The sequence below is a fragment of the Zalophus californianus genome, chromosome 16 (assembly GCF_009762305.2).
Source record: "Zalophus californianus isolate mZalCal1 chromosome 16, mZalCal1.pri.v2, whole genome shotgun sequence".
NCBI lineage: Eukaryota > Metazoa > Chordata > Mammalia > Carnivora > Otariidae > Zalophus > Zalophus californianus.
Window position 1 is genome coordinate 22,773,667 of NC_045610.1, and position 27,008 is coordinate 22,800,674.

Here is a 27,008-nt window from a genome sequence, read left to right on the forward strand (position 1 = left end):
AAATGAATTTTATGACTTTATTCTCTGTGTTCTCCTCTTACAGGGTGTGGGTCCCAGTTTGAAGGGAGGGAACCAGGATCAGGTAGGAAAACGGGTCCTTTATAAAGAAAAGGGAGGTTATTAGAGCTACTCCTCTGGGGGATATAGGACTCCAGGAGGCTCTGCCTCCCCCAAATGTGGAAACAAGACTGGTCTTTAAGATTAAAAAACCCACTCGAGGACAAAACCTATACAGCCTCCTTACCAAGAAAGGCTCCTGTGCCACCCGAGGCTGGTTTATTGGAATAAAAGGCAAACAGTTTCGTGGAGAGGAGTGCTGTTCAGTAGAACTTTCTGTGGCAATGGAAACACCCTGTAAATCTTCACTGGCCAAAAGAAACTAGGCACACTTAGCCACACGTAGCCACACGTCAGGTGCTCAGCAGCTGACACAATTGAGGAACTGAAGTTCTGGTTTTACTTCAGCCTTAACATGGTCACGTGTGGCTACGAACTGCCCCTTGGCCAGTGCGGGGCCGGGCCGGGCCTGGTTCACATCTGAGTTACTCAACATGGGGGCCTCTGTCCGCCCCCGGATCTGCAGGCTGCTTCCAAGAGCAGACGAACTCAGGCTACCTTACGTGAAGCACCCGGCACAGGGCCTGGCACACAGTCGTGTCGAGCTGGGCCCGGGCCTCTTCCCTCCCCGGCTCCCGGCAGGGCCCCACCACGGCCGCATGCCGGCCTGTCGCTGTCGCACTCCCAGCTGGGGCAGGCCCCCCAGGTGGTCCCCTCCTCACAGACTGGCTCCCTGGAGTTCAGTTCTGCTGACTCGTGAGAGTCTGTTCTCTTTTTTTCTTGCTGTCAACAGGTCGCCAGGCTCGTTTGTCCATCTCCTGTGAGTTAAGGTAATGAGACTCAACCTCTGTAACACGCTTTTGTGTCTGGGCCTCTAAGATTGAGGACCACTGCCTCCCCTGGCCCTCCTCCAGTGTGCTCGGCTGAGGTAGTACTCCGCCGGGAGGCTGCTGGCCAGTCAGCCCGGGGGCCAGCTCTGACCCGACCTGGGTCTCTACCTGCCGGCTAAAATGTTGGGAGGAAGGGACAGGAGGGGTTGGTACTGCCCTGACTCTGGCCCAGTACGTTGGTGTTTTTGAATAGGCACCGTTCAGTCTAGCGTGAGTACGGGGAGTAAGACCGTCTTCGATCCACCCTTTGTGGAGACAAAACCGCTCCTCCTCCAAGCGCTGACCTACATAAATTTCCATCCCCGCTCCACCCTCCTCAGGCCGAGCCGCCAGACCGGGCAGCAGAACAAAGCATTTCCCTTAGGATTCTGCCAAAGGACACTGTCACTGCCCTTTGACCCGGCTGCCCTAGACCCAGCCCCCCTGCCCTGACTGGCGGCTTACACTCAGGGTGCACCACCGCAGCCCCGCCAGCCATGTGGGAGCAGCTCAGGAGTGGCGCGGCCTTGCTGGGTGTGTTCTCCAGTTCCCTGTTCAAGGTGTTCGGTCTCGTTCCTTCCGGTCTTTTTCAGGCGTGTTTTTCTTTGCTGCTGAGATTATATTGTCTACAATCCTGTATTTCCACGGATTACCGCCCCCCCCGGCCCCCCCGCAGGCAACAGCATCTTAAACCTCCCCAGCACCGTGCTCGAGGCCTGCCCTCCTTTGAGCCTTTGTTTTCACGCTGCTGGTTGGCAATGGACGGCAGGTCGTCCTGGGTGCCCAGCGGGTCAGCCGCACAGAACAAGGAGGTCAGAGTGCTGCAGCTCAGCCTCAAGCCTTCACAGCCTCTGGGCAAGGTTCCTTCCTCTTCTCCCCTCAAGTTCCAAGGCAGATCTGCACATAATCAAGCTCTCCCCACACAGGCCCGTGCGCACACCAGCTGTGCAGCTGTATCCGAAAGCTACCATTGGTCTCCCAGGGTCACCTGAAGACTTAACTGAGCACGCTGGCTGGCCTCCGAGTCCGCTCTACCCACATCTTTAAGGCCCATCTCTACACGATAAGTGTCAACGTCTGACCTCACTTGGTGTTTCTTCCTTGGTCTTAAGGCTGGTCCTTTTGCTACACAGTTCCCATCCTCTAGGCTATGCCATGGCAGCTCCCACGTCCTAGTTGTGAGATCTCGAGCAAGTCAAAACACGACCGAACTTCCGTTTCCTCATCTGTTGGAACGGGAATGGCCACATGGCCACATGGCCCAAGTACCTCCACAACTAATGCGGTCTCTCAGGAGCCTGGGACCAGCCTGTGGTCTGTCAACTCTCTTGTCAGTCTTAACTGTCAGACCTCTGGTGTCCTCCACCAGATCAGACAGGCATCTGTAGTGAAATTTTATTACAAAATTATAAAGCAGAGCTCTGTAACAAAAAAAATACACATTTGGGTTTAACACCCAAGGAAGTCTGAGAGAATCTTAATATAAGCCACATCTGAAAGATTTCAAATTCGTACAGCATAGTGCACGGATTCCCGTACAGCTTATTGTTACTAGCTCGGATCCAGCCATTCCAAGGCATTATGAACCAGTCGGCTCTCCCAAGTCTTAAAACAAGTCTCAAATGAAATCTCAGAACAATCACAGCCAAAGCCACAGAGTAACTGGAAGAATTAAGATGTTGCATGATAATTAAGACCAAGGATCCATGAGGGGCAAGGGAGAGCACTCAGATAAAAAGTTTTCTACCTAGGTTAGATAGTAACTGAAATGGGATCCCAGCCTTTATTTGGTGTAATAATGATGAATAACAACAAATCAGGGTTGTTAGACACCTTTTTTCCTGAATGGAAACCTTCACCAAAAGAGATTGAGGGGCAAGTTCTTTCTCCAAACTGAGCAAATGATACCAGTTCTAATTCTTACTGAGGTTACTAAACAACCTTCAGGATATTTTTAACTTCTGTCTAGGAGGGAATGTGGGAGGTAGGGAGAGGTAAGGCCTCAGCAGTGAAAAGTTTTAAGTAGGGAAAGAGCCAGCTTCTGCCCTGAAGTTATGACTAGATTGTAACTGAGTTGCATTATACAGAGAGAGACCTGTTTCACAGCGGAATCGAGAAGTAGCTGAATCCTCTGCTGAACTGGTAGGCATTGTAAACTGTAGTATGTACTATGTCCAGCAAAAAGGTGAAACGTCCTCTAAGCAGTCCTCTCTCTTGATTCGCCCGATTCCTACAAAGGCTGTCCCAGAATCAAAGCATCCAGGACTTGGTATGATGTCGAGGTAAGTGGCCCAGTGTGCAACTGACAGCTACTTTACGAAATAAATTTCATTCCTCCAAAGGGGAACAATGGTTGATGACGGGGGAAAGCCAAAGTATGTCTGTACCAATAAGCAGGTCCCCTTGGAGGTTTCCCACTGTTTTCCAACATCCTGACTGGTTCCAGTCTGAGAGAACTTGACTGCATAGCAGGGATGGGATGGGGTGCGGGGTGGCCTGCCAAGGCCCTCAGGTGCATTGGGGTTGCGTAGCTCACCCACAGGTAATGGCAGCCCACACAGCTCCTTCTGATAGCATGTGTCTGTTCTTGGCTAAGCTTCTCCAGCAAACTTAAGCCCTTTGGCTCTTCCAGTGGTAGAACCACCCTAAGAGGGCTTGAGAATATCCAACTCATTGTACGGTCTTTCCTAAAGGGCCTGGAGAATGCTTCTTCCAGACCTGCCCTCAAGTCAGTAGGCTGAGAAAGGAAATGGGAGCAGGGAGTCCCCACTAACCTGGGGAATTAAGACTTGGAGCTGTCTGCCCCAGGGCTGAATCCAGTCTCATTCAGTACCTTCAGATACCCCTTGGCTGTTCAGTTTTGGTCTCCAGGAACTTCACAAAAAGTGTGGCTGGAGAAGAGCAAGGCTCCTCACCTTAGTCTTTATGCCTTCAGTGAGACCCTGTTTAAAACCTCCGTGGGGAAGAGAAGGACTTCATTCTCTGGGGAAAGTCGTCTGCAATTCCTTTGTGATGGAGAAGTCAAAGTTAAGCAGGAAGCCACTGCTTCCGCCCAAAACTTTCCCTTTTCTCATAAACTAAAATTAAGGATGGCGCACAGGCCCTAAGAGCAGCAGAGATGATCCCCGGGCCATCTCACACACACGACTCAAACTTCCCTGCAGATGCTTTCTTTGCTGGCTCCCAAGGTTCGGTCAGGAGACTCAACTGCTTCCAATCCCAGCACTTAAGGAAGCAACCTGTAAATGACTTTGAAATTTTTCAATAGCATTTGTGTTTCATTTCTCACCAGAGAAAGTTTACTGGTCCAAATTTAGTCCTAAGGAGGATCACTATTGGTCTGGTAAGCTAACATCTTTTTGATCTGAAGAAACGAATGTTAGGCAATGCAGCAAGAGACTAGCAAAGCTGGTTAAAGCACAGAAAGCCAGAGAGACCAGAAAGAAATCCAAATGTGCTGGGGAGGAAGAGAACCATTTCTACCAGGACTTCTGACGGTTGGAATGCAGACAGGCCGCTCAGGGATGGCTGGGGTGCGGGGGGAAGGGGAAAACTGTTAAGTTTACAGAGGAAGGGAGGAAGATCTGGTCCAAGTTCTGGAAAAATCCTCTCTTCATCAATTACCATCATTACCCCAAGATCACTGGAACCAGGGACTTGCCCACGCGATCTGTACCAGTTCCCACCAGCCTCGGGCTCCGCCGGCTGAGAGGTGTGCCGCCGAGGCAGGACAGGCATGCCCAGAGGTGACCGCATCTTTGCTCGAAGATTCTCTTGTTAGCCTGCCCCTCTGCAAGCTAGCCAATCTGGAGCCCAGACCCTTCCAGCTCCATCCCTGTAAGGCACTGAAGAAGCCGGCGCCAGCCCTCAGGATCGGAAGACGTGCACGGCTCGGATCACGTACTGCCGGCAGATGGGACACTCGTTCATGCGCTTGCCGCACTTGGTGCAGGTGACCATGTGGCCGCACTCCAGCAGGACACAGTCAATGGGTGAGTCCATGCAGATCCTGCACAGGTTCTCTTCCATGCTGGGCGGCACCGCTCCGTCTGGACAAACAGGGCAGAGAAGGGGTGGAGGGAAGAGAAGCCCGTAAGTGCAGGGGGCGGTGGGGGGACGGAGGACAGAGAGAAGGGGCATGCTGCGGACACACCCCCAAATCCACACACTGCCCTCAGCTAGAACTCCAGGTATCAGGCCCCCGTTCCTTGTTTCATCCACACCTCTACTGGTCAGGCTGTAGAGGTGCAGAACAAAGTACTTGGAGATCAGATACAACCCAGAACAGGACAGCTAAATAAGGCAGAGTCCTCAAGGCTTCAGAGAATTTTCAGACAGTTGAGGCTGTAATGTGAGTAAGTGGCACTTAGGGACTCATTATCCCCCGAGGCAGAACATGCTGAAAAGATAAAAACTGTTTCTAAAAAGTCTGATACAAAGGGAACTGTAGTGAATGGCTCATGAAGGATCGCAAGGCTTCTCAGTAAACCTATCCCCAACTGAATACAGCCAAGGGTCCTGGGGGGCCCCTGTGCTGTCCCACAACCTTCCCCAGGGCTTCCTCTGAGGAGGCTTCCTGGTGGAAGAGCCCAGCAGAGATCGCGGCTCCCTCTTCTGTGCTACCCCCACACCAGCTTCTCACATGGAATTAAAATGTCTAACTTCTTAGCTCCCCCATGACTCTATGCGCTCCTTAATTCAACCAATTCGCTCAATTTCTGCAACTATATACTTAGTATTTGTTGGATGCTCTGAGGTCAGATCTTCCTCTTTGAATCCCGAAAATGCCAATCACGTGGCAGGGGTTCTCGAAATGTCTGATAAATGAACACCTCCCAAGGGAGTCCGAACAGCTCACATTTGTAGAATGCTGTGCCAGGCAGGGTCCTAAGAGTCTTGCATATTTTAACTCTTTGAATCCTCGTGAAAACTACGAAGTAGGTACTCTTACTACTCGTTTTGTAGCCTTGAGGCCACTGAGGCCAAGGAGTTAAGTGGCTTGCCCAAGGGCACACAGCTGCTGAGCAGAGCCAGGATTCAAATCCAGGCAGGCAGGCCTTCTGGGCAAGAGGCCTGACGACAGGGACTCTCAAATCAATATTAACTGCTCAGGGCACAGAGTTCTCAGTAACAGCTAGCTGGCTTACGTGAGCGGGGAGGTGCGGAGGGCATGGCCAGTACCCCACTTCAGTGCGAACAGAACCACCTTCGTGTCCAAAGACCTAGTCATCCCCAGCAGGTTTTAAATGGTGGCCTGAAGCCCCAGCTGGGGCTCCATGCTCAGTGCTGAGTCGGCTTGAGATTTTTTTCCCTCTCCCTTCCCCTCTCTGCCCGTCCCCCTACCCTGTACACTTGCTCTCTCATTCTCTCAAAATAATAAAATCTTTATAAATTGTAGCCTGAACCAGGGAGCAGCCGTAAGTAGGGAGCTGGCTTCGTACCAGTCACCTGTCCCACTCCACAGGGGAATTCTCTGTACTCTGCTGCCCGGCACTTTCTTCTGCTTCTGCTTCCTAGACTATTCAAAAAGTCAACACTTAGGGGGGCTAGCTGTGAAAGGCAGTGAAACCGATTTACCCCTCTGGAGCAGCTGTTGGCCCTAACAGGGCTTTGGAAAAGGGCTGAACTGTACCTATAACTGAACTGGAGTGAATTATAGAATATCATATTAATTTTCTTAGGAATAACAGACTCAACCGACTCAGTTACCAGTATCCCCCCAGGGAATCAAAAAAGAAGGGAAGACAGCAAGTGGAACAGCCCGATCTTGGTACTGGGTGGGGGGCTAGAACCCACAAGGGTTTTGGGGAGCTAAGAAATCAACTCTTCAGGATTTAACAGCTGGAAGACTGCCCCATTCTGAGCAAAAGGCCTTTTTGCCAAATAACAAATTTGGAGTCTTCTGAAAGTTTTAAAATGGTTTGCAGGCCCCCAACGCTACTCTGAGAACATTCTCTCTTGGGGGAAGAGCTCACAACCACACAGCCTTGAAGCTTTCAAAAAGATAGAAGGTATTTTAGAATGAAGCCCAGACCCAGCCAGATGCCTGCAGTGCGTCCTGAGGTCCCCGAAGGCCCCCTGGTGGTCTTGAACACACTGATGGGTGTGTAGCAGCTGAGGTGGTATATGCGCCTCGTGTCCAGAGAGAACACAGGTGACCCCTTTCCTGCTCCGTCTCCAGAGCAGCTCTAGCCACCGCCCAGCCCTGTACAAACAAGGCTCAGGTCACCTCCCTTTCTTTCTGGTTGGTACCAGAAGTTGTCAAGCATCCCAAGTGATCTCCCTGAAGGTCCACAGAGACCCTCCCCACTCGGACCAAAACAGAGTGAAAACCGTAAGGGAAGGAGTGCCGTAGCAGCAGGGGTATGAAAAATGAACCGGATGCGACACATGGCCATCACTCACTTTGCTAAATATTTTACAAATGCTCACTCCCAAGCTCTGGCAGCCCCGAGACCTGCAAATGAAGCTGTCCCTGGGTCTGCCACTCTTCACCCTTCCTGGTGAGGCAAGAATGAGAATTTTTTAAGATGCTGAGAAGCCCTGCTTCCCTGTGCATTTCCCCCAGCTCACTCTCTCGACGCCACTACGCTCAGAATTCTTAGACTGCTAAGAGGAAGCAGGGTTGGCAGAAGGGAAGGACCCCAGAGCTCAGAGCCTAAGCATGGTCCCAAGCAGAAGCAACTACGTACCGTTTTGGTCTTCAGCACCACACACTGAAAAGGAAAGAGAAAGAAGAGGTCTGCATATGTGACAGCGTGAGCAAAGTCTCCCACCAGCCCGTCTGCCGCCCTCGGACTGCTTCCCTGGCCTGGGGACCCGGCTGGCGGAGAGCCCGGCCGGACGCACGCCCTCCCCTCACATGCTGAGAGCTCGCGCACAGCCCCTGCCGGTGTGTCTGATCCGGTCTTAGAGAAACGGATTCCGCCGGCGCGCGTGAACAACACTGCCACGTAGGCAGGACACTGCACGGGCACAGTACCCTCTTCTATCGCTTCTGAAGCCCGCATTAGAACCGGCTGTTCCAGTCAGCCAAGGAGTCTGGATGGAGTGCCCCGGTGGGGCCATGTCCTGTTCCCCAGGACCTCACAACGCTATGGAGATTCTGGGGACAGCCCCAAAGGGAAGTGAGTCTGACTAGAGGACTGGTCAGACATCCCAACTCTGATGAACCAGTGGGATGAGAGAGGAGAGCCTGGAATCGGACTTAACCACTAACAGCAGGCAAGGAATCAAAATGCTGATTGCAGGAGCTAAATCAGTCGGGGGGAGGGGAAGGTTCTGGGTAAAATTTTAGGAAATTAGTTTAAAACAGTCAAACACACTCCTCTTCTGCAGGACTTCTCTGCCTTTCCTATCTACCAGGAAGATCTGTTTTTTTTTTTCCCCAAACTCAATTAACCACAAACCTAGACAACTTACCTTATTGGGCATCGCCTAAAAATGATACTGTGTAGAATGCTTTGGGAAATGACCATAGGGAAAGCCCAGGCTCAGGCAGCATAGATCTATTTCCCTTGTGCCATGGGTTCACCTCCCCATCTCCCAACTGTTGAGAACAGTACTGCTGAGGTACTAGCGGGGATGGCAGGGTGACACGGTGGGAAAGGCTACGGACTCAGTCCAGGAAATCTTCAGTGAAACCCAGGCTCTACAATAAAAGGGTAATGCCAGGGGCGCCTGGGTGGCTCAGTCAGTTGAGCGTCCACTCTTGGTTTCGGCTCAGGCCATGATCTCAGGGTGGTGAGACTGAGCCCCGTGTTGGGCTCCACACTCAGCGAGGAGTCCACTTGAGATCCTTTCCCTCTGCCCCTCCCCCTACACGCATGCTCGCTCTCTCTTTCCCTCAAATAAATAAATCTTAAAAAGGGGGGAGCGGGTAGTGCTAATAATGCCTATTTCACAGGCCGCCCTGAGGACTGAATAAACGGTTACGGAGCCTAGCCTGGTCCTGGCACTCAACTTCAAATGGCAGCTATTATTAGCTGGTGCCAAGGTGGAAGGTGACTCCTTGCTTGGCTAAGCGCACGGACACCCAGTCAGGCCATGCCGTCAGGCTGCAGAACGAGAGCAAGTGCCCCCTGGACAGCGCCTCACCCAGGTGCTGGAGCCCCTTCTGGTCCTTGTACAGCCGCGTCACCCTCTCCATCAGCTCCCACTTCTCACAGCAGCCCTTGTAGTTGACGAAGTTGCGCGCCAGGATCTCTTTCAGCTGCCGCACGGTCAGACCTTCAATGTCCTCCAGGTCAGTCAGGTCAGACAGAGAGGCCCGCCGGCCCGGGACGAAGCTGTCCTCTGAGTCGACAGACTGCAATGGCAACGGTGCGATTGGTGGCCTCAGCTCTCACCTCCCAAGCTCTCTCTCCGAGGACCCCGGAGCACTCACTAGGCCGTGCCCACGGGGACTGACCTCAAGAAGAGCGGGAGCGGAGGCAGGAAGAGTGCCTGGCATGGCGCTCTGCATGGCCAAAGAGGCCACAGTCTCTTCCTGACCCGTGGTTCTGGGCTCGGGCACGGCCAGCCCCCAACCAACCCATCAGTGGGACAAGTAGAAGGGGCATCGGTGTGAGTCACATGGCCCTGATTTTGACTCCTCCACGGACTGATGCTAAACACTATGGAGCCAGCTGCTCCCCGGCCTCGGCCTGTCTGCCCCTCCATACAGGAGACCCAGCACTCCCACCGCACCGGGTTCCTGTAAAGACTAAATGTAGCAGCACAAGAAACCAGCGAGCCTGGTGCCGGTCTCTGCTCTCCCCGCTGCTGCCCTGTGGAAGGGGCAGACTTCCCTGGCGAACATGCCTCTGTGCGCAACCTCGACCACAGCTTTGTGGCCCCGCTGGCTGGCCTACCACGGCTGAGGCCTGACCCCTGCTCATCCTTCCTCCTGATTTTCCGACCTCTTTCCCGTGACGATGGCTACTGTGTGCTAGCAGCAGACGAAAAGAACAAGATTTGCACAGCAGCACCGGGAGCCCGCCCACCGGCAGCTTACAGGACGTCAAGAGACTAGAAACGAGGGGGCCGCGAGGCTCCCCGGTCTCCACTGGGAGCTCACCACTCTGCCATAACAACTGACAGCTTCGAAGGCTAATCTGGAAGGCTAACACTAAGCTCCACCCCTGACAACAGAACTGTAGGACTGTCATCACACACGGATTTTTCTGCATGTCTGAGTCCGCTGGGAGGGTCCTAATCACCGCCTACCACCACCAGAGAAAAGAGCAAACGCAAAGGCACGGACCCGAGCAGAGGCCCCACCTGGGTCTCATCCTCAGCAGGTGCTCTGGCTGTGCTCTCCAGGTAGACGGGCTCCTCTTGGTCCTGAGACACATGGCCATTGGCCTGTGGGAAGAGAAAGGTGCCATCACATGCACAGAGATGCGGGCCTCTTCCCAGCTCATTCCACATCCAAACACGTTCCCATCTCCCCAGGAACCTGGTGTCTCAAACGATAGCATTTCAGAAGCCTGCTCCCTAGTACTGACTTTGTCAGGCAGAGACACGACACAAACAGATTTCAACTCCAAAACAAGAAGGTCGCTAATTTGCTCCCCACCAGGATGGCATGAGAGGCCGCTCACCGTCAGTGTGGTCTCAGTTCGAACAGGCCAAGCGCGAGGAAGAGCACAGGTCCACGCCACTGCAGGACTGCTCTCTAACGGCCATCCGGTCTCTCCTGGACACCAAGCCCCACCGCCCTCCCCATTAACTCCCACCCACTGTCCTGGGCTCTGCCCCGAGCAGCAATGGGCACCGCTTTCTTACAGATCGTTCCCACCATGTCTTTCTGCCTCCACGCTACATCTCCCTGGCTTCCTCCCCTGACACGGAGGAAACAGTTCTTAGACCCTCACCACTCTGTCCAGTCACTGCTCCCACATTCTAGAAATGGGCTCCAACCAGCAGCGCTCACTAGTACTAAGAACTATCTTGAAGCCTGGTCAAAAATTATTTTAATGCACCTAAGAATCTATTAGCCTAAAACTATAAAGACAGATGTCTATGCTTAAGGAGTTTGGAATGCTAACTTCTCAAAAGGTTTTGCCAAACAGTAGTTCAAACTGTGAGCCTCCTCGTCCCATCACCCTTTAAGCCACAAACCCCTCACCAGACACTCTTCACCGACTGCTCCCTCCAGGCAAAGGGCCTGGGATTAGCCCGGAGCAAAGACATGTCTGAGCTCACAGGCCTTTCCTTTAGACTCTCGGAACACCAATAAAGGGCACAGTCCCAGGAAACCAGTCACCCATGGCCTCAACCACTCATTCCAGATTAGGATGCCTAACATAGAGCTGGTTAAGAAGAGGCAAATAACGGGGCGCCTGGGTGGCTCAGTCGTTAAGCGTCTGCCTTCGGCTCAGGTCATGATCTCAGGGTCCTGGGATCGAGCCCCACATCGGGCTCCCTGCTCAGCAGGAAGCCTGCTTCTCCCTCTCCCTCTCCCCCTGCTTGTGTTCCCTCTCTCGCTGTGTGTCTCTGTCAAATAAAATCTTTAAAAAGAAGAAGCACGGGGCGCCTGGGTGGCTCAGTCGTTAAGCGTCTGCCTTTGGCTCAGGTCATGATCTCAGGGTCCTGGGATCAAGCCCCACATCGGGCTCCCTGCTCGGCAGGAAGCCTGCTTCTCCCTCTCCCACTCCCCCTGCTTGTGTTCCCTCTCTCGCTGTGTCTCTGTCAAATAAATAAAATCTTTAAAAAGAAGAAGCACATAACTATAGTGGAAATGAAAGTAGAAATCACCACCACCATCCAAAATGCCAAGTGGTAAGAGGAGCATGCACACAGCATATGTGTACGGGGATGCATCCCACACCCTCTCCCCTTAGCTTTATGGAAATGTGGCACCCACCAGTCTCCTGGTGTCACCTTGGAGTTACAAAGTCTCTCCGAGCCTAACCTGTTCCTAAGGAAGGGCTTCTGTATGTCCTTTTTTTTTCCCTAGGAAGAGAAACTGGATGTCCCACTGCAAAGCATGCTCTCGTCTCTTCAGTTTGCCTACTGGCTAAATTAAAATCTCTTAAATAGTATCTGTCCACCATTTTGCTTCCTCCACCCACTTCTTTCCCACTGCCAGGGCACTAGGGGCAAAGGGCAAGAACTCTTGGGGGCGCAGGCGCCCTGGGCAGACTGGCATCCTAGGTGCGGGTAGTCTGCACAAGTCACTTGACTTCCCCACGTCTGTTCTCCTGGCTTGACAAACGCAGATCTCACCAGGACAGGGGATGCGAGCTGGCACCTGCGTGGGACCCGTAGCAGAAGTTTGGAATTTCTGGTTAACGACAGGAAGTTTAGAACCCCCTGCTTTCATTGCAAAATCCACCTGAAGGTTCTTCAGGGAAAAACAATTCCCTCCAGTTACGCCCTGGCCCACCCCAGACAGGAGTGCTCCACTGAGCCGAGGGAGAAGCCCGCGCGGGAGGCGGACGCCAGGCAGAGCTCGCCTCAGGCCTGGGGACAGCGCAGCTGCCAGGGGAGCAGAGTGTGGTCCAGTCTTTATGCCTCGGTGCCCGCCAGAGCTGAATCAGGGACCCAGTGCTCACACACCGGAGGCCGCGGCCAGCCACGCCGCACACAACCCTGGTGCTGCGCCAGCCGGACGGAGCTCCCAGCTCTTCAGAGCTGCTGTCATGCCAGCCAGTCCTCCCAACAGCCTGCCAGGAGCCACAGTGCCCTGGGATTACTAGCCCCATTTCACTGCTGAAGGCTCGAAGTTTGCCTGAGGTGACCAAAGAGTCAGCGACAGATTGGTCCGAATGCCCCAGCTATGGCCCAAGCCATATACACCAAAGGGTCACTGAGGCACTGAAGTCTTATCTACGGGACACCATCAGCCCTCACGCGCTGGTTATGTCTCCTGGCCTCACCAGAGCCCAACAGCTGCTTTGTGCATCTACCCCCCCTCCCACGGGAGCCTTCTGAGGGCACCCACCATTCTGCATGGCCCCTGCCCGGTTCTCAGTCCAGCCAACAGGCCGCTCTTCGCTGGCCATTTCTGAGCCCTCCCGGGACGATGACAAGGCAACTTCCCGTTCGAGAGCGTGCCAACCATGCCTGGCCCAAGCAATGACTGGCCACAGAAGCCATGACCACCCCCCTTCCCTCGACATGTGCCTTTCCCTCTGTGCCGTGTGATGGTTCCCAACCCACTAAGACGACTGTAACAAAGGTAAGCAGGAGGGCAGTCTGAACAGAACCAAATTTAGAGAGTTAACAGTGAGTTTTCTCAAAATGTTTCTGGAACGAGTTTTTAAAAAATGACTAGCTGGGATAGGTATGTATTAAAAACACAAAATTACCTGGTACCGTGCATGATCATCTCTGAAAAAAACCCAAACAGGAACCTGAGGTCCAGAAAACATCCCTGCAGCAATAGGCAGAAGGGTCTCCCCTAATCATACCGCCCCCCTCCCGCCGCAGGGCAGGCAGGGGAGCAGACTGAGCCCGCAAAGCGGCAGACACAGGCAGGGGCCGCAAACTGGCGCGTACCTGCTGGCTTTCCTGAGCCGGGGCTGGGGACACAGACGTGGCTTGTGCGGGCGAAGAGGGGAGGCTTGCCGAGGTAGGAGGTACTGTGCCGGCGTGAGCCTGGGCCAGGAAGGCCTGCTGCTCGGGGAAGTCGGGGGACAAGGGGGGGGCACGAGTCCTGCCCTCCTGAGAAAGTACACGCTGCTGGTCAAGCACCAAGAGCACCAACTCCTCTTTCTCCCGGCACATTTCGGTAGAGATGTCATGGAGGCTGAGATAGTCCCTCAGGTCCTTCACCTTCATCTTCATGAGCTCCTCCCGCCGAAAGGCTGTGGCTCGGAACCGCTGGCAGAGGAGGCAGAGGTGGGGGCCGTTCCCCACTTGGCTCGAACAGGTCATGCAGAAATTCTTCTTGCAGTCCAGGCAGGTCTGCTGCTTAGACCAAGAGGCAGAGGGAACCATGTCAGACTGAGAACAAGACAGAGCGGGAGGGGGGCTCAGGGCCGCCATGTCTAGCGGGACTCCCCTGATCACTCCTGCTGGTACAAAGCTACCTCCTGTACATCAGGGTGCAAGCTACCTTGATTTCAGTAAACACCACTCACAGGTGGCAGACCCCCCCCCGTAGGCACCTGTGTGCCCACATCCAGGACACTACATTCATTATTCCAGTTGAGACTTACTTTTTTCATTGCAGATAGAGAAACAGAGGGTTTCGATTCTAACAAAAAAAAACACATTTTCATTTAGTCTGCCTCCATTTCTTTATGGTGTCATCTTGGGTGTGTAACTTAGTTTCTCTGGCCCTCAGTTCCCTCATCTGTAAAATGGGGGTGATGACAGTACCTACACCTCATGATTGCCCTACAGCTAAGAGACAACGCATTTAGCGTATATGACACATGATTCTTCAGGGTAAGTATTAACTCTTTTAATTATTATTGTTAGGAAACGCGAGCTAATTTTGGAAGCCAGGATTCAAATCCTGAACTATGATTTTTTTCTACTTTATTGCTGAGAATAGAAAGCAAATGCATAAGTACGATGGTGATTATTATTCATATTATTGATTAAATTTACTGAGAGGCTACTAGGTGCTAGAGCTTGTCATTTAATTTTCAAAGCAACCCCGCAAAGTATTACTCTATGACTGTATCACGTATTAACATACATCATCGGGGTGCCTGGGTGGCTCAGACGGTTAAGTGTCTGCCTTCGGCTCAGGTCATGATCCCGGGGTCCTGGGATCCAGTCTGGCATTGGGCTCCCTGCTGAGCAGGTTGCCTGCTTCTCCTTCTGCCTGCCCCTCCCCCACTGCCTATACTCTACCTCTGTCAGATAAAAAATAAAACATCTTAAAAAAAAAACTACATCACTAATAATTATTAATGTACCTCCCTATCTCAGACAAAGCAAGCGAGGCCTAGAGAGATGAAGCATCGCACTCAAGGGCGGGCAGGGACCAGCAGAGCTGGGGTTCACGCTCAAAGCCTGTCCCTGTGGAACGCCCACAGTCACGCCCTTCCCACCAGGCCATGCTGCCAGACTCCGCCCCGCCCAAGCCGACAGCAGGACCCAGTCCAGGGCCTGGCTCTCCATCGCCAAACCCCCGCCCAGTGCCCCATCCACAGAGGCTTTGCCCAGGCTTCCCGACCCCAGGAAGGCCCACTCAGAGTGCGGGGAATCCAGTGGCACAGAACAGCCTATCCAAGACAAATACTCAGACAGCTACGGGGGGGCGGGGGGGGCGGGTAAGGGGTGGAGCCTCTGGAGCCGATCGGGGAGCTCGTCCTTTGTGCGCGCGCGGGGTCTCAGCCGCACGAGAGCCCGCAGTCGGCACACAACAGCACACGCCACACCACACCAGAGCTTGCTCGACTCACAGGAAGCAAATCCTCAGCCTCTTGCACCACAGGCTGAGCCTGCACAGTGACATCTGACTGAGCTCTGCTCCAGCCGAGCGCAGGCCGCACTCCCACAGCAGAGAGAATTCCTGGGCACACGGGGATGGTCCCGGGAGCACACTCACTAGTCCTTCAAAGAAATGAAGAACTTTTCATCCTCTGGTGACTTGAGCATTAACCTATTTCTGCTCCCTCTTTTCTAAATAGAGAAAACTGAATGCAAACTAACCAGAATGCCCGGGAGACAGATTCTCATAATCGAAATCAGACTCGTGCGGGGCTGGAGAAGTCTGCACAGCTGAGGCAGTGGTGCCTAGCTTTGTCCAGGTGTCCTGCGTGTCGAAAGGGAAACGGGCAGAATGTTCGCCACCCAGGTGTGACTATGGATACTGAAAGGTGTTTCGAAAGGACACATATCAAGCTCCCTCCACTCTCTCTAGTTACAGCCAGACCATAAAATCTTCAGAGGCCGACTTAAAAGGATGCATGGCTGCACTAGCATCATAACGGTTCTGGGACCTGCAGCCACTCAGGTGGAAATTGGACGTTTGGGGCTCTTGGGGGTTCCTTTACATCGAAGGTTTTTCTATCGGGAAATGAAACGCGTTTAGGATGGCTGAGAGTGGAAGGAAGAGGCTTCAGTGTCAGACGCTGTAGGACATGGAACGTGACTCAAGTCCATGCAGTCTGACAAGACCTAGCCTGACACAATTAAAAAGCCCTGAGATGCTCCGTCAGCTAGATCTAAATAACTCTCTATTCTTTCTTCAAACATGCACGGCTTATTGGAGGCGGGACCAGAACGCAAAGGCAGCACCCCAGCTTCTCCGCGCCCCCCCGGCGCACCAGGGACTCTGAAGTCGGCCCGCATCCAAAACACGGCCTCTAGGGAAAGGACGGCGCTCCAGGCTGCGCTCCCGGTTTGCAAAGAAGCCGGCTACCAACACAGACAGGCAGAAAGCGCGAAGGAAACATCCGTCTCAACTCGAGCAAACCGCGCGCGACTGAGGAAGCAGGTGGCCTGAAAGATGAATTAGTGGAGCCAACATGCTTGCAGACACACTGAGAGGACACGCAAACCTCCAGCAGCAAACGGCCGCACCAACGTCAGGGACCTGCGGGGCGTGCTCGCCCTTGCGCCTCTGCCCTTCCCTCTTCCTACCCGGCCACACACGCACTCCCCAGACTCTTCGGCCGGGCGGGGCTCCTCCTCACTGGCCTTCCTCTAGGCTCCTTCTCTCTTTTTCTTTCTTTCTCTTTCTTCTTTCTTTCTCTCTCTCTCTTTCTAAGATTTTATTTATTTGACAGAGACATAGCAAGAGCAGGAACACAACCAGAGACAGAGGGAGACGGAGAAGCAGGCTTCCTGCGGAGCAGGGAGCCCGATGCGGGGCTCGATCCCGGGACCTTGGGATCATGACCTGAGCCGAAGGCAGACGCTTAACGACTGAGCCACCCAGGCGCCCCAACATGCTTTTCAACATGCTTAGCATGCTGGTCCCTGAGCCTGGTCACCATCACTGTCCTCTTTGCTCCTTCTCTGTTCCCTACTCCACAGACTATAAATGATATTTTTATAAAAAGGTTCAAACAAACCTACGGCAAATTCACGCTGCCTCATTTAAACAAAGGTCTTTCCTATTCCTTTCATGCTAATTACTTTGCCACTTCAGCCAGCAGTTGTTCCTAGCATTTCTCAGTGTAAAACAATGAAAACAGTAAGATCTATGACTACCCAACAGACTCTAGATGCACCTGAGGAGTCCTTAAAACAACCACCTTAAATAGAGCAATTTCTGGGGCGCCTGGGTGGCTCAGTCAGTTAAGCAACTGCCTTCGGCTCAGGTCATGATCCTGGAGTCCTGGGATCGAGTCCCGCATCGGGCTCTCTGCTCAGCGGGGAGTCTGCTTCTCCCTCTGACCCTCTTCCCTCTCATGCTCTCTATCTCTCATTCTCTCTCTCTCCAATAAATAAATAAAATCTTTAAAAAATAAATAAATAAATAAAATGGGAACAAATAATAGTATATATTTCGTTAAGGATTCAAAGAGAGAAGACATGTGAAACGCCAAGCTCAGTGCCGGGCATGTGACAAGTCGCCCCTGGGCCTCCTTCCATTTCACCTCAGATCCCAAAGCCACCCCCCTGTCTCCATCCCTGAGTAGACTGAGGCCATGTGGCACCGAGCTCCTTCTAGTCCCTGCTTCGGCCTCCATCTATAGACTCAATCTTCCAGTCTCAGTATAAAGGGAGCGGCACCACAGCCTGCTGTACCACAGTCCCCTGCGACCCGCAGCGGCCTCTCCGGTGGTGTCCTCACGGTGACCGGGGCAGCCAGGCACATCACGACAAAGCTCTGCTACGTGCCCAGCCTCACTGCACTACAGCGAGGCGCAGGCAAAATGCCAATCCTCCTTCAGCTTGTGGGTACAAAAGGACGGGTGGTCAGCACTGCAGGCTGCAGGAATTTGGACATGCTGAATGTCTTCTGGGAGACAGCCTGAGAGTTCAAAGAGCTGGGTTTGAATCCTAGCTCCGCCATTTAATAACCATGTGATCTTGGGCCACTACCTATGTAGCCGGAAAAGGAGTATTTCCATCTCTCCTATGCCATTTATCAGGAACTTGACAAATACAGTTTCTTTCTTTCTTAACTGTTACACTCTAAACCTCAGTGTCTCATATGTAAAATGGGAGTTTAGGGACCCTAAAACCTCTACCATAGAGTTACTGTGAGGCTTAAATGAAACCAAAAGATCTAAATTGCTCACAAAAGTCCCTGGCATACAGCACATAGCTTAAAAAGTAGCTTTCCGGGGAGCCTGGGTGGCTCAGTCATTAAGTGTCTGCCTTCGGCTCAGGTCATGATCCCAGGGTCCTGGGATCGAGCCCCGCATCGGGCTCCCTGCTCAGCGGGAAGCCTGCTTCTCCCTCTCCCACTCCCCCTGCTTGTGTTCCCTCTCTCGCTCTCTCTCTCTAAAAAAATTTTTTAAAGTAGCTTCTCCTCTTATATTTCCCATCATTGCCACTTTAACCTCACATCCAGGGCTACAGACCTACCTCTCTGTTCTGCAGACAAATGCAGAATGCAGGTCGGGGTTCACCCTCAGCCCCGGTCGTGCTTGACCTTGGAGAATGGGCTGCCTCTGGGCACTGGAGCAAGGATGGCCCACACCCACATGCCATCACCCAGCCAGTGACTTCCCCTGCTGCTCGCTAATCTGGAAAACACAGCTGCCGAGCATTTCTCATGAAATCGCTACAGGAAAGAAGCCCCAGTCTTTGTCCTGCTGGGGTCTAGATGTACATGAGATGTCCTCGGCACTGCGTGGGATACAAAGACCAAGCCAATCTGCAGTCAGGCGTTCACGACGACAGCTAATGAAGGGAATGACACCAGTGTCTGCCGCATGCCGCACGGTGCTGGGGCCCTTGGTAGCCCACCTCATGTTATTCTCACGACCCTGTGAGATAGGCATGACGGCTGTACCCCCATTTTAGAGATGGGGGGAAAGAATCTTCAGAAAGGTTAGGTCATACAGCTAGTAAGCAGCAGAGCTGAGGTCTGAATTCAGGCCTGTCTGGGTCCAAATCGACGCTGAGATGCTTTGGTTTTGGGTGGCTTTTCTGTAATGCTTTTGTGAAAGGATCCAGTGTGGGTTACTGGCACCGCAAAGGCAAGGTGGCAGGCATTGTGGAGGGGTCAGCAGACTTGCCCGAGGGCTGAGGTTGTAGCGGCCAAGCCGGCCAAGAACGCCAAGAAGTCAACACTCACCTTCCTGGCCGTGTTTGCGAAGTGGGCCCCACAAGCCTTGCAGCTTGGTTCCGAGCCTGTTGGGGAAGGGAAGGAGCTGTACCCAGGGTTGGAATAGGCCTGCGTCCTGGCTCCCTGGGCCGGTGGGGCCTCCTCAGGCTGTCCATCCAAGCAGAACCAGTTGCAGCAGGTTGCCCACATGATAAAATCTGGTGCAAGGGAGGAAGGGGAGAAAGGTCAGAGTTAAGACACACCTCTGCTCCACTCCCCCATTCCCGAGGGCGCCCATGAGCAGGGCTACTCAGTCCACACCTGCTGCCAGAGTCAGGAGTCGAGGTGAGGACGTGTTTTCGGGGGCCACAAATTCCTTGCCACCTCCTGCTTCACCACACTTGCCACTGCTCCCAGGAGGAGAGCACAGACACCAGATCTGCCAGGACAACATGGGATGCCAAGCTGGCGCACTACCTCTGAAAGGTTGCTGAACCCTGCTGGCTGTGGTTTAATCTGAGATCTAATTTTAAATAAAAAATGGACTTAGCAATTACAAGTGGCCTGAAACCCCCTTTATTCAGGGACACAAACCTGCTCCTAGAGCTCAGAGACATAGAACTTTATCACACGCGTGTGATCCCATATTCACGCTGACCGTGGAGAGGAGGGGTATTATCTCCTTTACACGGATGGGGCCACCCAGGCTCAGAGAAGTCCAGGTCGCACCACTAATATACAGAGAACGGAGATTCTGAAAACCCAGGTCTCCTGACCCTAAACCTAACGTTCTTTTCCTAGACCATACCGCCCCTCCCTTGATTTTCCCTTCGCCGGCCAACAGCACGAACTACTCTTACCTTTGTACTTCCAATTCTACCTAAACCTGTCCCTTAGCACCTCTCTCTGTTCTGCCTGCTGCCACTACACCATACATTCCTTGAGGGCAGGGCAACTTATTCCTGTGTCTACTGCAGCCGAATAGCGTCGTGCACACAGAAGATGCTCAACTAATGTGTGTCGTCTTGCTGAACAGGTGCCTCGGTGGATTTATTAAGAAGTTTTGGAATAGGATTCCCATTTTACATATCAAATATGCGTAGTAGGGACAAAGGGATAGATGACTTTTTAAGATCACAGAGGAAAACCCAATCCCTCAAATGTCAGAATAATCTACAGTTGTGAAAGGGTCCACCAAAACGCTGAGCATCGCTGTGATAAGAGTATGCTTTTCTCAGCAGACCACGGCAGCCTCTATGACATCTGGAGCCTGAACTCTCTGCCTACAGAGATAATAAATGAAACATTTAGTGTTACTGCTCAATCACCAGTTCACACAAAAGAACGGTACCTTCAGCTCTCTGCCTCCTGACTTATAGTAAGTGCCTTTATTAAATCGCAGTTCAGAGACGTGCTAAGCTGGAAAGCACTAACAAGAAGCTGGCTGGTTCAACCTTAGTCATCTCACAGAGGAAGCCAGAGGCCCAGCAGGGGGAACACAGATATAACCTCACACAGCGATAACCTCAAGTCCCCCAACGACTCCTGGGCCTTTTTAGCTTGCAGCACTTCCCGAGACTCCTGATCTAGAATTCATTCACTTTTATAGGCAGGTCTGATCCACACCTGTCTTCCCCGCTTGCCTGTGGCCCCCGTGTGAACAGGGGCCATGACAGTCGGTCAGTGCCCAGCAGACAGGTGGCTCAACAAGGACTACTGAATGAATCACGCGATATTTGAATTTTAACTAATCGTGTTCATTCTTTCCGTTTCCTACACATCAACATTCCTCTCTGACTCACTCTTACTTGTCCACAGCCTCTAACTTCCCAGAAGACAATTGTAATGAATAGTTCACATGGAATAACAAAGGAAAGAGCAGTTAAACAGATGAGTTCTCTGTTGGCAAGATAAGGGTGATAATAGCAGCGTGGCCCCCCTCGGAGAGAGGGATTTTTCAATTCTCTAAATCAGCTGCTGACAAAAGCATCTGAGGCTGCATATGATAATACAAGGGAACACAGGACCCGGACTCAGAAGACCCGGGCCCAAGCCCCACTTGACTACGTACATCTTTAGAACAAGTTCTCCCTTTCTGTGCTTCCACTTTCTCACCGGACATTCTCCAGGCTGTGAGGCACTAAATAAAGATCAGTCGTGGCTCCGGGCATTGTAACAATGCTTCAACTAGTTTCTCTGGCAAGGCTCAAATAAAAAGGAAACCTAGAGGTTTCCCCACAATTACCATTTGGCTCTCCGGACTCGTCCCAAAAAGAGACAGGGACATCCGTGACAAAATCAGCAGAATGGGTCAAGTAATTGAAGGAGCTGGGGACAAAGCAAGAAGCAAAACGGCCTTGGGACAAGGCTGTGGGTGATTTGCTGGCCTCTGTCAGAATCTCCACTCACCCAGGCATGCAACCTTTAGTGAAGCCAATGCCTTGCTGTTTCCAGCGCTAGGTGAGTAAGGCAGAGAATCTGCCCTTGAGGAGTTCATGGTCAAGGAGAGGAACAAGAAATGTAAAACCCAAACGAGAAATTTCAGAGTAATCAGTGCCTTAACAGAGGTTCGTACAGCGTACCGGGGGCTATGAAGATAGAGACACAAGCAGCTCTTCAGGGACGGAGGGGTGACCAGAGAAGACCTCTCAAATGATGTGCCACACGTATCCTCCTGTTGGAGTAGCTGGGGATTCATCAGGAAGCCCAGAGTAAAAGGAATTTTCAAGAAAAAGCAAACAGCATGCAACAGGGCATTAAAGAAACTACAAAATGTTTGGTTGGGCCAAGAATAGGGGTGGGATGGATGAGGGTATGGCAGGCAAACAAGCAGCCACGAAAAACCATGGTAAGGAACGTGGACTTTATCCTACAGGCAGTGGGACACAATGAGCAGTTCAAGTAATCACGTTTTGTGATCTTATTTGCATTTTATAGCGGGCACTCTGACAGGCAGGCTGGAAGCAGACAGCTGGTGTGGCAGAGGCAAGACAGGAGGAGAAAGGGACAGACAGATCTCTCACAGAACTCGTGGGATGTGTCAATGGATTGAAGTGGTGGAAGAAGGGGGAGAGAAAACAGTCTTGGACGAATCCCAGGGTCTCTGAATTACACAACAGGACACAGAGTGGAATCGTTAAGGGGAGTAAGGAACAAAGCCCTCAGGACGAGGCATGTGTCTGTGTGGGGGCAATTGTGATGATGGGTTGCATTTTGTACCCGGGGGACTTGCTGGTGGATACACAGCACACAAAGGGAAGAGTCCTGGTTGAGGCGAAAGTCTGGGAATCCTCAGACCACCAGAAGCATGAAAAGCCGAACAGGGCAAAAGACTGACTGGACAGTGGGGGTCAGAGAGGATGGCCTGGGAGAACCCCCAGGGGCGCCCAACCTAAAGGGCTAGCGGGGGAAACCAGCACAACAGTGGCAGGAAGACTGCTCAGAGGTGGGCAATCTGGAAGAGGGTTCTGAGTTTCAAGAAGAAATGACTGATGCTGTTGAATGACCTGGAGAGTGGAATACAGGAATACAAAATGCCCAATGGACCTAGTTTTAGGAAAATGTGAGCATGCTCTTGGCCCAAGTAGGTAAGGGAGAGAGAAGCTGACTGACAGCTGTAAGTCGGAAAGTGACAGGGAAGTGAGGATGTGCACAGACCCCAAGGATAAACTATTCTCTGAAGAAACTTCTGGCCATGAAGAGAAGGGCCGGAGCTGAAGAGGATCCAGGTCACTAAGACGGCGATGCAGACGCATGCATCGACTGTAGAGGAGCCCCCAAAGATGAGCCTGCAGAGGAAGGGAAGCTGGTAACAAATGGTGGGAGTAAGGGCCAGGAGCAGAAAGAAAGGTGACCTGCTGGGATGCCTGGGTGGCTCAGTCGTTAAGCGTCTGCCTTCGGCTCAGGTCATGATCCCAGGGTCCTGGGATCGAGCCCCGCATCGGGCTCCCTGCTCCACGGGGAGCCTGCTTCTCCCTCTCCCTCTGCCTGCTGCACCCCTGCTTGTGTGCACTCTCTCTCTCTGACAAATAAATAAACAAAATTTAAAAAAAAAAGAAAGAAAGAAAGAAAGAAAGGTGACCTGCCGACAGTTTTGCGGGCAGGAGAAAGGTCACCTCTCACCAGAGACTGGAACGGAGGGAAGAGAGAAGTCATCCAAGAGAAGCTTACAGCCTCCTCAAAGGTGAACGAATGAAGTACAAAGGCAAGGAGGGGGGTGCAGTTAACCACAAGACGAAAACAAACTTTTCCTGCGCACAAGGAATCTGGCGGGGCAATTTCTTCCAAGAGCCGAAGAGGACTTTGCCGCAGGAGGGCCAGGCCCTCTTGGTAAAGCGCAATCGAGAGGAAAATAATGGCAGGCAGGCCGGCCAGCCGTCTGTCGTTTAAATTCCTGTGTTCTCCCGAGCGCGCAGGGAGCACCGGCGGCCGGCGGCGTGCTGGGCCCTGGGAACAGCAAAAGCCATGCCCACCAGGTCCTGGCCCCCAGGGGCCTCCGGGCCCAATGAGGCCCTGCTGTCTCGCTCAACTCTGCCGTCCGGGCAGGAGAGCGAAGAAAGCTCTTCCTCAAGCCGAGAACCAAGACAACCTATCTCCCTCAGCACTATTTTCTCTCAACTTTGCTTCTCATCTTTTTTTTTTTTTTTTAAGATTTTATTTATTTATTTGTCAGAGACAGAGAGACCAAACAAGCAGGGGGAGCGGCAGGCAGAGGGAGAAGCAGACTTCCCACCGAGCAGGGAGCCCAATGCGGGGCTCGATCCCAGGACCCTGCGATCATGACCTGAGCCGAAGGCAGACGCTTAACCAACTGAGCCACCCAGGTGCCCCAACTTTGCTTCTAACCTGAACCGCCTCCTGTGACGAGCTCAGAAAGAAAAGTCGTCAGCCTACGCAAGTCTCTGGTTACTAGGCTCAGAAGGACTTGGCTCTGGGAGAAGACCTGAAATGTGCGTCTCGGTTATTGCCTAGGCCTCCCCGTGCAGGTGGAGGGCTGAGTCTTATCCTGGGCACACGTATACGCAGGGAAGGGACTGGCACAGAAAGGGGTGGGTGGAAAGTCTCCGGGGCTAAAATACCTACAGACTTGCTCAGCCCAGCCGAACAGGGGTACCAACGTCAGGAGACTAGGCTTTTACTCTTTTTGACCTATATTTAAATACCATTTCCTAAAGGGGTCAGTTAAAAGTACTCTCTTGCCAAACTGGAAAATGCTACGCCTAAATAACAACTATATTCGGGGTTACTTCAAGGAGTGCAAGGAAAGAGTTGGTCATTTGAACACTGCCATACAAACTTGGCCGCATTTTCTCCTCCCTTGGCCCTGGCCAGACCACAGGCACACTTGGCATCGGATGATGTTGCCGAAGGGCTGGAAGCAGAACCAGCTGCGGGGCGTGTGATGAGCTCTACCTATGGCCACACTGGGAGAAACTCCGCTCTCCGATCTGCAAGCCTCCCGATCTTGAAAGAAAATGACCAAATCTTCTCGCAGAGCTTAAAACTCTCCCCACCCCACCCCCAGTCCCCTCGCCCTCCTCGTAAAAGAGGACTTGGTGATTTTGGCCTCAAATGCAGTCTCCCACCTCTGTCCCACGGAGCCTCCTGGAAGCCGGCCGTGCCTGCCTCCTCCACTGGGCCTGCCCCGAGGGAAAGAGGGGAGGTGTCAGGCCAAGGGGGATGAGAAAACTTGCTCCTCCCTGTGGAGGAGCCCTGCGGGCGGGGGCCAGGACGGCTAGTCAGCACCTGAGGGTTTGTCAGCCTGACAAGGATGCTGGCATTTCTTGGGAGACAAAGCTCTGCGGAACAGGAAATTACAGTTTTAATAACAGGGTAAGATAAATGACCTAGCCCAGGCAGGCTGAGTACAGTCATAGTTAGAGGCAAGAAGGGAGAGAATGTGACTTCTCCCCGCTAAGTCCTAGAATCCTAAGTAATTTTAAGACAGTCACTTCTCCACTTGTTCACCTGCCCCCAGGCAAATCATTTTCAGCGGATCAGTGGTTGTCATGGGCTTTCCCAAGGAGGAGAGAAGGGTCAGAACGGACCCATGGAGCAGAAGGGTAAGAATGTCGTGAGGGCCCTAGGAAAGTAGGTGCTAGTGTGCAATGCAGCTCCAAACCACCTTGCTAACCACCCAAATCTAAGGCAGTAAAGTCACGTCCCCAAGGTTCTCCTCCAATCTATTTGGATTTTAATTAACTGCTCTGCGTGCCAAGGTACTTCTGCAGCAACGGGCTTTTCACAAACTGAAGATCTCAGAATAAACGGACTTAGGGTGAACCCACTGTGTAAGACTTCACAAAAATCCTTTTTAAAAAACCTAATTACGATGCCCACAATCCTCAAAGAAGTACCCTTCTGACGTGGCAAACGAGAAAGCGGCTCCGTGGCAAGCCCGCCTGCCGTCACTACCATATTCCCAGAATTGTTCAAAGCAGCTGGGCTGTAAGAGCACTAGGAAAAGTTGTCCACGTTGAGGATCATTCATACAGAATGCGTTTTGCTTCATCTTGTATACTATCCTTAAAAAAGCAATTAAAGTACAACTGCAATGACTTTGAAAGGAAATGCTATGAAAGCCTATCAATATGGCTTAGCTATGCCTCTCTGAAATAACGGATAAGTAATTACATGATTTGAGAAGAAAAGAAGAAAGCAGTCATTCTTCACTGGGAGGATGCTTCTCATCTGCCAGGCACTGAGCTGGGGTCTACCTTTATCATGTGATCCTCACAATCCGGCAAGGCACATTAGAGATTTCATCCCATTTTCAGGTAAGAAAACCAAGGTTCTGAGAGTAAAATAACTGTTAAAGCACAGAGCTAGAGGATAGTAAAGCCAAGATGTGACCCTAAATCACTTCAACTGTGAAGCCGGTGCTCTGAGGGCTACAAGAAGTCGTCCTGATTCCACAATAACTCAAATAATAACGATCAGTCTCAGGGAAATGGGCTGCAGAGTATACAGAGCTTTTGCTTTCCATCTCGACAGGAGCTTTCCCATCAGCACACAGGCACGCTCCAAGATCTCCCAGATTTAACAACTCACCCTTGTCACGAAGGAAGTACAGAGTACAACCCAACATGTTACACCAATCGCCCACTGGAATGGCTAAAATGGGAAAACTGGATACTAGCCACTATTGGCAAGGATTTAAAGCAACTGGAACTCTACTATTCCTGGCAGAAGTGTAAACAGGTACAACACGCGTGTACACACACAGTGTAAACTGGTACAACACACAGTATAAAGTGCTAACATACACATACACCATCACTTGGCAATTTCACTTACAGGTATAATTCCTAACAGAAACACATTCACCAAAAGAGTACACGAGAAGGTTCACAGCAGTACGATTGTCCCAGCCCCAAGCTGGAAACCAGTCCAAATGTCCATCAACAGGAGAATGGAAAAACAAATGACAGTATTTTCATACAGCTGTGAGAATATACAAACTAGTGATACATGCAATACAGATTAACGATGAGTGAAGGAAGACAGGCACAAATGAACACATACTAAACAGTTCCGTCTACACAAAATTCAAACACAGGCAAACTAATCTATGGTGTTAGAAACAGGATAGTGGTGGGCGTCTGGGTGGCTCTGTTGGTTAAGCGACTGCCTTCAGCTCAGGTCATGATCCTGGAGTCCCGGGATCGAGTCCCACATCAGGCTCCCTGCTCAGAGGGGAGTCTGCTTCTCCCTCTGACCCTCCCCCCTCTCATGCTCTCTCTTTTTCTCTCTCTCAAATAAATAAAATCTTAAAAAAAAAAAAAACCTATATAGCTATAAGCTTATCAGTATCTATTTAAAAAAAAAAAAAACAGGATAGTGGTTATCCTCGGGGGTAGGAAAATAAATGGAAGGGGATACAAGGGGGCTTCTGGTAACGTTTGGTTTCTTAGTGTGAGTGCTAGTTATATACACAGATGTTAATTTAAACTGTATACTTACCATTT

General features: G+C 51.9%; 1 protein-coding gene across 10 annotated transcripts in view; it reads right to left on the reverse strand.

The window, feature by feature from the left end:
• Nucleotides 1–3: 3 nt before the first annotated feature.
• Nucleotides 4–27,008, reverse strand: part of RFFL (ring finger and FYVE like domain containing E3 ubiquitin protein ligase) — a 65,732-nt gene continuing 38,727 nt past the window's right edge. For 6 of the 10 annotated variants that reach the window (XM_035724608.1, XM_027625934.2, XM_027625933.2 and 3 more), the window contains exons 2-7: nt 19,072–19,259; nt 13,413–13,823; nt 10,188–10,271; nt 9,024–9,234; nt 7,619–7,642; nt 2,308–4,975 (exon numbers count right to left, since the gene is read on the reverse strand). In XM_035724608.1, the coding sequence (XP_035580501.1) occupies nt 4,794–4,975; nt 7,619–7,642; nt 9,024–9,234; nt 10,188–10,271; nt 13,413–13,823; nt 19,072–19,251 (1,092 nt within the window). In that variant the 5' untranslated portion in view covers nt 19,252–19,259 and the 3' untranslated portion in view covers nt 2,308–4,793. Of the gene's footprint in view, nt 876–1,391; nt 4,976–7,618; nt 7,643–9,023; nt 9,235–10,187; nt 10,272–13,412; nt 13,824–18,356; nt 18,989–19,071; nt 19,260–19,362; nt 19,455–27,008 lie in introns of those variants that run through there. The other 4 variants (XR_003525299.2, XM_027625935.2, XM_027625936.2 and 1 more) reach the window with 4 other exon arrangements.